Source organism: Numenius arquata, chromosome 12, assembly GCF_964106895.1.
Source record: "Numenius arquata chromosome 12, bNumArq3.hap1.1, whole genome shotgun sequence".
NCBI lineage: Eukaryota > Metazoa > Chordata > Aves > Charadriiformes > Scolopacidae > Numenius > Numenius arquata.
The window spans coordinates 39,767,692-39,780,700 of NC_133587.1; the positions used below are offsets into that span (position 1 = coordinate 39,767,692).

At 48.3% G+C, this 13,009-nt stretch overlaps 1 protein-coding gene across 3 annotated transcripts in view; it reads left to right on the forward strand.

Annotated features, from left to right (window-relative positions):
- XIRP1 (xin actin binding repeat containing 1) overlaps window positions 1–13,009 on the forward strand; it is a 34,942-nt gene that overhangs the window by 10,607 nt on the left and 11,326 nt on the right. Inside the window, exons 1-2 of one of the 3 annotated variants that reach the window (XM_074156802.1) lie at window positions 2,021–2,169; window positions 12,272–12,429. Coding sequence is in view for 1 of the 3 variants with exons in the window: in XM_074156801.1 (XP_074012902.1) it covers window positions 12,272–12,429 (158 nt within the window). In the remaining 2 variants the exon portion in view is untranslated. Of the gene's footprint in view, window positions 1–2,020; window positions 2,170–7,627; window positions 7,689–12,271; window positions 12,430–13,009 lie in introns of those variants that run through there. The other 2 variants (XM_074156803.1, XM_074156801.1) reach the window with 2 other exon arrangements.

The window sequence follows — 13,009 nt, forward strand, 5'->3', positions numbered from 1 at the left end:
CCAGCGTGTCAACCACACCACGCAACCTTGGTGTTGTCTGCAAATTTGCTGAGAGTGTAAGTCAATCCCACTGTCCATGTCACCAACAAAGATGTTAAACAGCACTGGTGCCAGTACCAACCCCTGAGGAATGCCACTCATCCCTGGTCACCACTTGGACATTGAGTCGTTGACCCCAATTCTTTAAGTGCATCCATATAGCCAGTTCCTTATCCACCAAGTGGTTCATCTGTCAAATCCATGACTCTCCAATTTAGTGGGGCAGTGTCAAATGCTTTGCACGAGTCCAGGTAGATTATGTCAGTTGCTTTTGTTTTATTCACCAATACTGTAACGCTGTCGTAGAAGGCCACCAAATTTGTCAGACACTATTTTTCCCTTAGTGAAGCCATATTGGCTGTCACCAACCACTTCCTTATTTTCCATGTACCATAGCATAGTTTCCAGCAGGATCTGCTCCATGATCTTGCTGGGCACAGAGATGAGACTGACCAGCCTGTAGTTCCCCAGGTCACCCTTTTTTTGCTTTTTAAAAATGGCGGTTATGTTTCTCCTTTTCCAGTCAGCAGGAACTTCACCGGAATGCCACAACTTCTCAAATATGACTGATAGTGGCTTAGCAACTTCATCCGCCAGTTCCCTCAGGACCCACGGATGTATCTCGTCAGGTCCCATGGACTTGTGCACCTTCAGGTTCCTTAGATGATCTTGAACCTGATCTTCTCCTACAGTGGGTGGTACCTCATTCTCCCAGTCCCTGCCTTTGCCTTCTGCGACCCCTACCCTGTATTTCTGATGGTGCATTGGGGCACAGGAAGGCTAAGGCAATTTCTGTCCTGGTAGATAAAATGGGTAAGATTTTTGCTGTGAGACCAGGAGGTCCAGCACAGCTCAGAACCATGCATCTCTCTCCCATCACTGCAGTCCCACGTTGTCTGGCACTGGGTTCTGTGGGCCATGGGTACGGCCTGGGATGGTACAAGCAGGGTGGGACAGAGCGTGAGTCTCTTGTGGCCCTCACCCTGTGTTTTGTGATCCTAAGCACCTCTGAGAGAGTGTTTTATCTCAGGTGATGGTGACTTCTGGTACTGGCATAGCCAATCTGCATCTCCTTTCATTGCTATGTGGTGATTTACTCAAGCCTACTCACCCTAAAGGTGTCAGAAAGTAAAGTAAAAAAAGTAAAACAAAGAGAGAGCAGTTGGACCTGATTCAAACATTACTGGGTTCCTCAGCCGTGTCGCTATCCCAGCCTGGTAAAGGTGGAATGTTAAAAAAAGCCCCAGAGCCATTAGTTATGTTTGTATTTGTAAATCAACATGGCCAGGCCAGGGTCCCCAGCTCTGGCACACAGCTGTACCCACCATTAATATGGAAAAAATACCATCTGTTGCCCAACTGAGCTTGGAGGGCATTGACAGATCTCTGGGGCTTAGTGCTTTATTGTTATCCCTCTCCAAACACTACCCAGAGCATCTCCCTGTGTCACTAATGGATGGCAATGATTCTCAGCTGACCCTAAGGCAGATACTTCAATCGTCCTCCTTGGCATACATGCTACCCCTCACTTTCCTAAAATATTTTTTTTTCTTTATTGGTTCTAAAATATTGGAACCAATGAGGAAACGGGGAACCAAAAAATGTAGCTAATACTTGTCACCTTCCCAGCTTTTCCCTTAAAACTTTGGCTGTGGCCAGAGGCAAAGGGGGCCTGGCCGTGCAAATCACAGCCCCAGGACATGACAACGAGTCAGGGAAATGCCTCTTCCCCATTGCACCACTGCCTGGAAGCATCCCTTGTCCCATACCAGATTACACCAGGGGTATTTTGAATGAATAAATTCTGAAAATGAGCCAGGCCCCCAGACTTTCCCAGCCTCCATATAGGATTGCTAAAACTCATGATTGACTCAGCCTGGTGGAAGAGCAATTTCACTCTTCCCTAAAAATAGACTGAGTGGTTCATCGTCTCAACATAGCCCAGCGCTCGGCGATAAAACCAGCTGCCAGAGACCACTGGGAGGCAGTGAACAGGACCGAGGGTGTGGGGAGTGGAGCAGGGCTCCTCATAGGATACACTAAGGGCTGCCCGGCCGTGAGTTTCACCTAGATTTTCTACTGGGGCTGTCTACGGTGTGACACAGCTGTTGGGACTACCAAGACCTTCCTGTGAGTAACTTGGGGGTAGATTAGAGCAGGGTGAAGTGTTGCATGAATGTGAACCTCAGGCTGATACTAAAATGCAGGGTAAATGAGGATACTAAGCACCTCATGCTATGAAAGAGGTGTTGCAGCTCATGGAAAGCCATGGATTTTATTTTGTCAACCCAGAGCTTGGTCAATGCCACCCTCTGCTGCAGAAGGTGCTTTCTCTGTGTTCCATGGACAGTGGCTTTGGTCTGGTTCAGCACCACCATCTAGGGCACTTGGACATGTTCAAGGCAGAAACAGAGCATTGTACATGTGTGCTTTTCCCCTGTCCTGAAATATTGACGTTCCTAGTTTCGAGGCTTAAACTCATGGGGCCAGATCTCAGTGCCTACTCTCTCCTCAAAAAAATGCTGTTATTTACCATGACTTTGGTCACAGTGACCAGCAATAGGGGAAAGAATCTGTACAGGATTCGGGTGAGCCAGATGGATGCTGGGGGTGGAGGGGACATCTTTCAAATCAAAACAGTGTTCAGGTAGGCAGTAGGCAGAAAAACGTGGACTGTTTGGAGGGAAATGAGCTTTGCTTTGTCTTACATCCCTAGGGAACAGGAGGTTAAGGAGGGAATTTCTTTCCCTCCCTTTTCTCTCCTGGTCTCCAGGGAGGGCTGAGACGTGTTGTGACCCTGAGCCAAGTAAAGGGCTTCAGGAGCCTGTTTGGTTAACAGCATTAATACGGCCGTACCACTCCCTATTTGTGCCCACATATGAAAAGTAACTCCAAAAACTGCTCCACTCTGTAAGATGGAGCAGAAATCTACCCCTCTGTGTGTGTGTTTGTGTTTCTCATACCTGATTATCCATTTGCTGAAGCCTTTTAGCTTTAAGGTCCGTGTCGTGGCCAGCAGAAGAGAGCCAGGACTCCAGGTCCAGGTCTCCGTGCTGCCCCTCAGTCACCGTGTGAAGGGTCTGACCCCAACGGCCTGAGCTGAGAGCAGTAATTTTCTGCTCATGCATTTGGCGGTGGTTTACTTTTCCTGCTGAGATGCACGTCCTGCTGGTTGCTGTGAGAATAACAGAAATTCTTTAACTTTCCCCAAACCCCCCCAGGTATCCAGTTTTCACCCAAATCTTTGCTGGAAAATATGTGAAGTAGCTTCAGATTTTTATTAGAAAACAGGGATTTAGGGAAAGAAAGGTGGGGTTGTTGCCTCGGGTACAATATCACTTGATGAGAAAAGGCAAAATATGAAAAGCCATGTTCTTGTCCAGGCAAAGTGGTGGATAATCCACTAGTGGTAATCAAGAGATCCAGCATGGGTGGAAATTCGTAGAAACATCCTACAAAGGCTGTTTTCAGCCCTGGACTAGATGTAGTATTTTGCAGGATACAAAAGCTTCCTTTTGGGGGGAAACCAAAAGGATGAGGGTGCCCTAACCCTGTTGCTAGGAGGATGAAAATCCTTCTTCGGCACCAGCAAAAACCCCAGATCTGGGTCTGAACACAGTAGTAGGAATCTCTGCATTAAGTACTGTACAACCTGGTATTTTACTCCTTTAAAGCCAACTATTTCTTTCCTCCCCCGTATTCTCACTGGCAATTTGCCTCATTCAGAAACAAATGGAAATGCCGAGAAAACTCAATAGCTTCAAGTGGGTTGGGTTTTTCTTTTTAAAGGATGCTGCTAGATTTTTTTTTGGCTGTGGCTGTTTCTTCCAAAACAGTATTATGTTTTCTTGGCTGTCAGTGATAAAGAGCTGACAGCAGCATGGAAACACCACGATAAGAATAGAAAGCAAAGGCAGGGTCTCAACAGCTCCTCCGAGCCGCGTGGTATCCATGCGATGCCCTTGCGTAAACACCATGGCATGGCAAAAGAAATGCTTAAAGATGCACGCCGCACCCCCCATCCCGGCTGTGTTCTGCATCCCAGGCGGGATGTGGGGCCGGTGATGCTCACAGGGCTCGTGTCTGCGCAGACATTCCCAAGGTATCTCTTCGTGGTGGTTAGAGGGAGCTTCCCTTAAAAGGTCTGGTATTCGTGGCATGCCGAGAAGACCTCTCCCCAGGCAGAGGTTATTCCAGTGGGCAGCTGGGTGTTGCTTTCCCTTGGGAAGGGGTTTTTAGGGGGAGGGAAGATGCTATCAGGACTGGCCATCCTGCAGGGGCTGAGATGCTGCTCTATGGGAGAAGGTAGAGCACGCAGAGGACATGGAGCCTGGTAGAAGGGTTAGGGATAAAAACAGTCCTGCTGCCGGCCAGTGCTCAGGGATAGGTGAAACAGAGGAACAGGGAAATAAAATCAGCTCTTGTCGGATGTCAAGCAGGGATGTTTATGTCCATTTCAGTGAAACCCCCCCCGTATAAATAACAGATAAAGAGTTCCTGGAGGGTACGAGAGCGGTGCCGGCGTGAGCAGGGTGTGATACACGATCCCGGCATGTCAGAGGGCAGAGCTGGATACCAAGATCCCAGCGATACACACAGCCTCAGGGAGTGATTTATTAAACGTCCACTCGGCCTTTATTAACCCTTTGCAAACAGCAGAGGAACATGGAAAACGAGGCAAGGCTGAGCAGATAGTCTGGGCTGCATCCCCCTTGTCTGGGCATTTTGTGTCCCGAAAGCCAACCTGGGTGATGTTGAAGTCCCTCTCTAAGGAAAGACAACCCCACAGCAGTTGGCCCACTCGGGAAAGCCACGTTCCCAACCAGCAATGCCACTCGCAGCTGTCTCTCGGCAGAGCTTCTTGGCATTTTTTGGTGCCAGGAATAGAGTCCTCCACATTCCTGGATTTTTGCAAAGCCCAGAAATAGCCCCGAGCTGCCTTAGGGCAGATACTCGGCTCTGCCTGAGGCTAAATTTTCCCCACTCTTCTCGGGAGCTGTTTAAATTACCTGGGGGTTGTGATGTTGCTCCTGTAAAGGAAAGTCCAGCTGACACTGAGGAGCCAAAAACACTTGCAGAAGTGACTAAAGATCATGAACATTCAGTTTAGAGGCACTGGAAATTGTAAAGAGATCTGATTTTGAAACTCAAGTGCAGGAAACAAGACACTCCTCAGTAGCTGTTTTTTTCCTTCACCCCCTCCTACCCCCTCAGATTTGCAAATGCAACTTTATACACATGCAAAATGTTAATTATTTGACTATGATTTAGTAGACAACTCCTAAAGCATGAAATGATACTTTAAATCTTATTTCCTCTTCAACACATAGGGTCTTTAGTTACACTATTTCACATTGCTTGTTTAGCACCTTCTTCTGGTTCTGGCACTTTTCAGCCCATTTCTCACCCCAGAATTCATATATTAGCTCTATGCACCAGAGCTGCTCAAATGCAACATATGGCTTGCAGACAGCGTAAAATCTTTCTTAAACCCTTTCAAAAGATAATTATTTCTATTTTTTGATGTGCATCAGTTATTACATTTATGATCTATACCAGAGATGCCCTCCACCTCCAAATCAGGAATCTATTGTACACGATGCTGTACAAATTTATATGAAAGGACAAGGTCTACTCATGAAAGTTTGGAATCAGAAAAAAAAGTTGTTGTTAAGCTGCTTTATTTTTGTTAGTTATCTAACTGTAATCAGTGGTGTTCTTGCACCTGAGTTGGTTAGGTGAGCATGTGAAAATCTCACTTCTCATTTTTAATGGTCAATTCCTAGCCCATGTAGTTGTAAGATAAAGGTAACTTGGACCAAAACAGTCAAAAACAATTGACTTCTTTTAAAAAAACTAACACGTTTACAATTACCACTCTGTCACATAACTGGCCAATCCATGGCAAAAAGAAAAACCTTGATTTCAAATCTTCACTGTGCTTTGTAGAACAGAGAATGGGATAAAACACTGTAGTTTGCAAACAGAGCAAAGTGTGATCTGGGGTCAGGAGGGAGTACCCGTGAGGATAAACAGGATGCTTTAGAGCATCACTGGTTCTCACTCACTGCTAAAGGCTGTCTAAAATCCCATCAATGCTGCAGCCTTGTCCCATCTTTTTTTTCCCTTCGGGAAAAATAGCACATGACATTTTGACCTGTGCTAAAGCCTCAAAAGTGGGTCATGAGGCCACTGAGAAATACCTAGAGATGTTCTTCCCTCCCCAAATCCTCACCCTCCCAGGAGTGCCCTTCTCACAAACCCTTTCCTGCAGCATCCCAGGACCACTCACCCTTTCGGCAGCCTCCAAGCTGGGACAGCGAGGAAGCCTGCCCCGCTTCCCATGCCACCTTCTGCATGTGTCTCCTCCGGCAGAGCTTCCCAATGAACCGGAGCCACTGCCGCAGAGGTTGGGGCCAGAGATTTAAACCTTTCCCCACTGACTGAACACCACCAATGGGCTGCCAGGCTCCCGGATTAAGTGGCAGCACTGGTTTCCCAGCCAGCTTTTATGGGTGCTTAGCCATCCGCGCAAATTCCCCAGCCCAGCCGTGGAGCAGTGCCAGTATCTCCTTTTTTCAGGGAACTGATTCTCTGGGGGGCAAAAATGGGAGAAGGATGGGGTAGGTGTGATTCAGCACATACAGCTCCTACATCTAGGGGCAGAAGCACTTAGAAAAGGGGTCCCCATTTGCAGGGACAGGCTTCCAGCTTCAGGAGGGGGACAGTGAGTCACTGAGGTTTCACCGACATGCACACTGGGGACAAGCAGGTGGGAATGAGGACACATGTCCAGCAATACAGCCTGAATCATGGGACCTAACTGATAATGACCATCAAATTGGAAGTAACCCACACCCCATCCCAGGCAGGGAGGAGTAGCAGAAATGGCCCCAGTTTCCCTGGAAAGAGCCAGCCCAGAGCACCCAGGAGCATTACCACGTCAGTTCACCTCCATCACCTTGGAAAGCAGGGTCCCTTTCACAGTGTGAAGAAATGGTTGTTTTCCATCCCTGATCTCCCTGGTGCTAAGAAGCTCCAGGACATGTGTCCCTTTGGTCCCTCTGGCCTTCAAGGGCTGTGTTTTGAGTCCTTTGCTGTGGGATGCACCAAGTGTCTCATGGTTCCCGAGCCGTGGCAGAACCAGGGGGTGAAACCATAACACGTCTGTGCTCCATGTGTAGGACAGCCATCACAGCAAAGGCCATCACAGCAAACCCAAGGCTGGTCCACAGAGAAGGATGTTGGATTCAGCTGGCTGGGATGGGATGCTCTCTGGAGCGCCGCTCCCTTCCGCAAGTGATGGAGGGGGACAGGACCCTGGCACAACTTGCATAGCTGGGCTATCCCTTCCCCTCCAGCTCATGCAAGCCCTCGGCTGATCTCAGGCCCCATTACACAACCCACGGTCCACGGACTGCCGTGGGGCGACACAAAGGGCTTTGCTTAGCAGCTGTGTTTGCTCAGGGCGGCTGATTTTGGGAGCAAAGCCGATGACATGTGGTTGGCCGGGCGGGCCGAGAGACTGGTGCTGAGCTTGCAGCTTCCTTTTTTAATAGGTGACTCAGGCGCTCGGTAGCTCACTGGGGTTGTTGGTGGGAGCCGGGCTGCGAGGGAGTGCCAGCGGCAGAGGTGGTGGACACCAACAGGTGGGTAGCGTTGTTTTTCTATAGGATAAATCAGTTTAAATAGAAAGCAGAGCGGGATGGAGCTGCTGTGTTACTGGCAACATGGGGTTTTCTCAGACGAAGGAGGGGAAAAGCGTTTTTGTTAGTGATTTGTTTTCCATTTGTTGGGAGTTGGCTGTCAGGTGTAACACGATTGCAGTTCAAGAGACCTGTAATATTATCTTCAGCAGGAGACAGAGCAGTTGAGTGATTTATGGGCGATAACTGCAGAGGAAGCAAGTGAATTTTTAGATGAATATTTAAGAGACCTTTTTCCTCCTGTTGCCTTGCCTTTTCCTCCTGGGTCTAGAAGGATCAGTGAGTATAAATGAATATGAAGAATGATTTTGCCCCATTGCAAGTTTCCAGGTCCCACGGACCTCTCTGATTCCTGGGGGCGGGGGGGCAGAGAGGCTGTAAACTGAGCCCAAGCTGCACATACGTGGGGCAAGAGAAGAACTAAAGACACCCCGGCAGCTGCTCCCTGTGGACAGTCTTAACATCACAGCCCCCTCTCATGAAAGGTGCAGATTCATCCGGCGCCAGACGCTGGCACGAAGGACATTTTGCCGACAAACCCCAGCAGGGAGGAGCGTTCCCCATACCCTTCACCCAAACAGCAGCGCCGTCGGCTGCGGTGCCAGCCGCTGGGTGGGATGGGAGGAAAGGGTCCTCAGGAACTCTTTTTCTTCTATTTTAGCTCACAGGGGTGCTTTAATGCTTGAAGTATTAGGTTTAAAATCCCTGGGGCGACAGTCAGCGCTGGTCAATCAACGCCGCAAGGGATGAATCGCTCAGTGCTGGAACGGATGCCGAACGTGCCAGCAGAGCCCTTTTGCTCGGCAAGGCCGAAACGTGGAGCCTGGCACAGGTCTTGAAATGGGCTTCCATACCCTCCCTCTCATACACAACAAATAACACCCTAAGCCCGGTCTGCATAACATCCTTTGGCTTTGCTTTGGCATCCTCGGCTGGGAAGTTCCCCTCTCCCTCCCAGGGGATGCTGTGCAGCGGCACCGTGCTCACAACTCTTGAGGTGTCCTAGGTGCCTCTTGCACACCGTTAGCTGCACACACGTGACAGCTCGGCTTTCTCATTAGCAGAATGAACTGTTGTTCTTTTGTTCTTATCTATAATTAGCAATTTAGAGGGTGGCAGCAGCCTGCTTCGTCAGGCGGAGCTGCGTGGAGCCACCAGATTTTCCGCAAGCGCGGAGCCAGCTGCCCGCCCGGCGGGTTCCAGCAGCCCCTATCTAAGGCAGGCAGTTTTGTGAGAAGCGATAAGCAAACAGAGGGCTGTGCACAGCCCACTGCAAAAAAAAAAAAGTCAAAAAGGAAAAGAAAAGGAAAAAAAAAAAAAAAAGAAAAGAAAAAAAAAAGAAAAGAAAAAAAAAAGAAAAGAAAAAAAAAAAGAAAACAAAGGCAGCGATAAGGGGAAGGCTTCAACAGAAGCCTTGTATCTAATTATTTCCGTCATTAAAGCAGAAGCCCCGTGGCCTTTCATCTATCCAAGCTAACAGATGAAGGGCTAGGCAGCACTGAGGCTGTGCTATTTTCCACTGCACGGACTGGAAATCTTCATTCAGCTGCTTTATTCGCTCTTGGCTGGAGGGGCACATTGCTTTGCTTTGTGCAGCATCTCGTCCCACTGGTGCATGGGCCAATACAAGTTGTATCAGCTCAGCAGAAATGCCCATAGCCTGGGGTGGAAGGAGACCATTAAACACTACCAACCCAGCTCTAGGACATGGGGATGCTTTTGCTAAGCACTTAGGACCAAAACGGTTAAGCACAGTAATGCTGGTGTCAGCCTGAGCAGGGTCCCTGCCTTGCTGCAAAGTGCTCCCATCTCCTAGAGATAGTTTTTAAGAGAGATTTTTCAGCTTGGCCATGCCCTTGCTGAGAACTTGTGTTCATTTTCCCAACCAGAAAGGCTGCAAATCTCTGCTTGGTTTTCTTTCTCCTTTAAAGCTAGCAAGGCTGACTCTCCCAAGCTCTCCCCATCGCTCTTACTGGAGGTTTAGCCAAATCTCATTACCTTGCAAGGAAGAAACCTTCTGTTCTCCAGACTGATTGGACCCCCTTTGCCTTTCCAGTAAGCAGTTCAGCAATGTAGGAGAAAAGAGAGAGAATCCCAGGCAAGATTTTTTCAAAGCAGCTAATTCAGCACATGCTTCAGTATTCTTCTCGCAGGGTATGGCTGTAACAAGGAAAGATCATGAAATTCAAGGTACTTTCACTGACAATTACTTCGTTTTCCATTTTTGAGAGTGGACTCCTTCAAATGTATGCCTCAAGCCTCCAAATGAAGGGAGAAGCCCACTGCAGCAGATAGAGGGGCTTGTGTTAGCAGCTATGGTGTTTACTGGAGCACGAGCTCCTGTAAAATCAGTGTGTCAGTGATGCCTTGACCCTCCCCATTTCCAGGCTGCTGTTCATCTCAAAAAGCCAGGGAACTAGTCAAAGTCTGGGGTCTCTCGAGCAGAGTGGGGAAAAACTGATGCAATCAGAGGGTGGTTTATCTCGCAACCTTTCAGCCTATCTTAAGATGCACCAAATCTGCCTCAGAAATGCCAGTGTTTCCACTGGCTGTACACGGAGGATTCATTTTGACTCTGCATTTAAGCTGCAAACAGCAGAAATTAGGGAGAGAGGTCCCATATTTACATGATGACTTAGCAAAAAAAGCATAAAGGAAATATCTTGCTCTGCTTCCTCCCCTTGTGTCCTAGTGACCTCTGGCAGAGGTGGGCAGCTAAATCGGTATTGCATCCAGCTGCTTCCTCATGTATCCAGCCTTGGTTCTGCATCCAAACGCCTGCGCATCTGCAGGAGCAGCTGAAACCAAGGACAAAAAAAGCCTTGGGTTTGGAACCTTCCAGCAACACACCAGCCAGCATTTGATAAGTTCACAGAGGTCCCTCTGCTCTTTTCTCGATGGCTTTTTGGTGCGTGTTTGTCCCCTTCGGAACTGGCATTTCATTTGAAGCACCAGCTCCTGGAGTCCCGTTCCTGTATGACACCAACTGTTGCTGCTTTAAAATAAGAACAGAGTAAATCGCCTTCAGTATTTTAGAGAAAATCTTTAAAATTTGAACTCACAGCCCAGAAAACAAAGAAAAGAGTCATTAAGTTTGTTATTTACAAAATCTCGTGATTTGGGGACTGAGATTTGAGGGCAAAGAATGCTGGAATTGCTGCAGTGCTTCTACCGTGCACATATTAAAAAGTACATCAGCCCTTTCCTGGCTGTGCAATAGCTGGATTTGTGGAGAGAGAGCCCATTGTTCAAACAGAAAGCATTGCAAATACCGCACTAAATCCAAATGCAGCAGTGCAACTCTGCAGATAAAAGGAGAACCTTCTCGTGGTTTTACAGCAGTAACAGAGAAATTACAGCCCTGACAAACCTGGAGGACTGAGGTGCTTCATATAGATGTAAAGCTCTATATATGTCTGTGGTGGGAGGTGGAGATGGTCATCCTGTTGACATCTAATAGATTAATGCAAAAAGAAATTCCTTAGGTAGAATTTGGAGATACCCCTTTCTTTGAAAAGTGAACTCATCTACTTTAGAGCCATTAGTTTTGACATGAACCTCTCTCTGGGGATGGGGTCACAGCTCTCATCCTCAGAGGGAGGGGAAGCCCCCGCTGTTTAGGGGGATAAGGACCAAGGAGGAGGGAGTACTGCAGGTGGGAGTGAGGGAGCATGGCCTCGGCATCATCCGAAAGTGCGTAACCACTCCAACCATCCAGTCCCTCTCTGCACCCCTCAGGAGGTCTGGCTAATGGATCACCTCCTCCCAGAGTAATCATTTGTCCATGAACCAGATAGGCACATCCTCTACTATAGTCATCTCCATGGGAGGCATCTGAGCGAAGGTAGGAGGAATGCTGAATGTACTGAATATCTCAGCAATGCTATGCTGGGCCCCGGTGGGGGCGCCGTGGGAGCTGGTGGAGCTCAAAATATCAAGTCTCTAAACTAAGAGCCGGGTTCAGTCCTCTGGATCAGCCAAAGACTCCCTGCTAATCCCAGAGCAAGTCTCGTAGTCTCTTTGTCTTTTAGTTCCCTGAAACAAGTTCCCAGGGGAGAGGTAAAGATAAATGAGAGTAACTGTTTGTGAGGCATGTTGTTGGGAGAGCAATGTGGCCACAGAGCAAAAAAAAGTGGGAATTGGTTTGAGTTGAGCATGCGTAGCTCCTCCACATCCTCTGACTCGCTCCTGTTTGGTGATGGCCTTGTGTGCGGATGCAGGGCTGGATGTGGACTCTGTGCCCTGCCACCAGGACGGTGGCATCAGATCACTGCCTGATGTGTTACTCTCATCCAGGCTTAAAGTCTGTTTCAGCCTTAAAAGCGGTGGAAATATCCACATTTTCTGCCTGAACCAAAAGGTCATGATGTTAAGTTTTGGGGGTCCACGATGGAAGCTGCAGGGTGGGTCGGTGTGCAGACAGTGGGGCACCCAGCAGAGCCCTTGATGAACGATGCTCATGCTCCATGGCCATGCCCTCACATCTTTGGCACGTAGCTCACCGTGCACCTCTCTCCCTGTTTCAGATGAGAGGACGCGGTCTTTTTTAGACGTATCAGACAACACCAGCCGCATACTTCGCCAAGGACGAGGGAGGTCCTCTGCGCCCTCCGTGAAGGAGCTGTCAGCTCTCTATCTCTCCCAGACAGCTGCCGCTGCTGACGCCGGCAGCCCCCCACAGCCGGTAAGCACCGTGCATCGCCATCCCCCCCAGTGGCATCCAAACAATGTCCTGTCCCGACAAGTGCCTGTAAGAGGGTGAGAGAGAACATGTCTGGTTTGGTGAATCTGGAGGAGAAACGTGGCATTTTGTTTATCCAAAAATGACCAGCTTCCCCTTGCCATTTACAAATATTGCATAGATGTTATCGGAGGTGCTGATATGTATGTGTATCGTAGAATCATTTAGGTTGGAAAAGACTTTTAAGATCATTGAGTCCAACTATAAACCTGACACTGTCAGTTTCATCACTAAACCATGTCCCATAACCCAGTACAATGTATACACCACATATACATACACACACATATATACACATTATATTCACACAGGCACACACATACCCCCACACACGCACGTCTACGTGCACTAGCCCATACAAGCAGTTTATTCACACATAATTTTCCACTTTATTTGCATGTAAATATTTGCATGTTCACATCCATGGAGGAAATATTCAGTACAGAGCAACACATACATCTCCATGCACATATATATGTCCATATATGTTACAGTCAGGCATAACTTTAGAGTGTACCCTCCC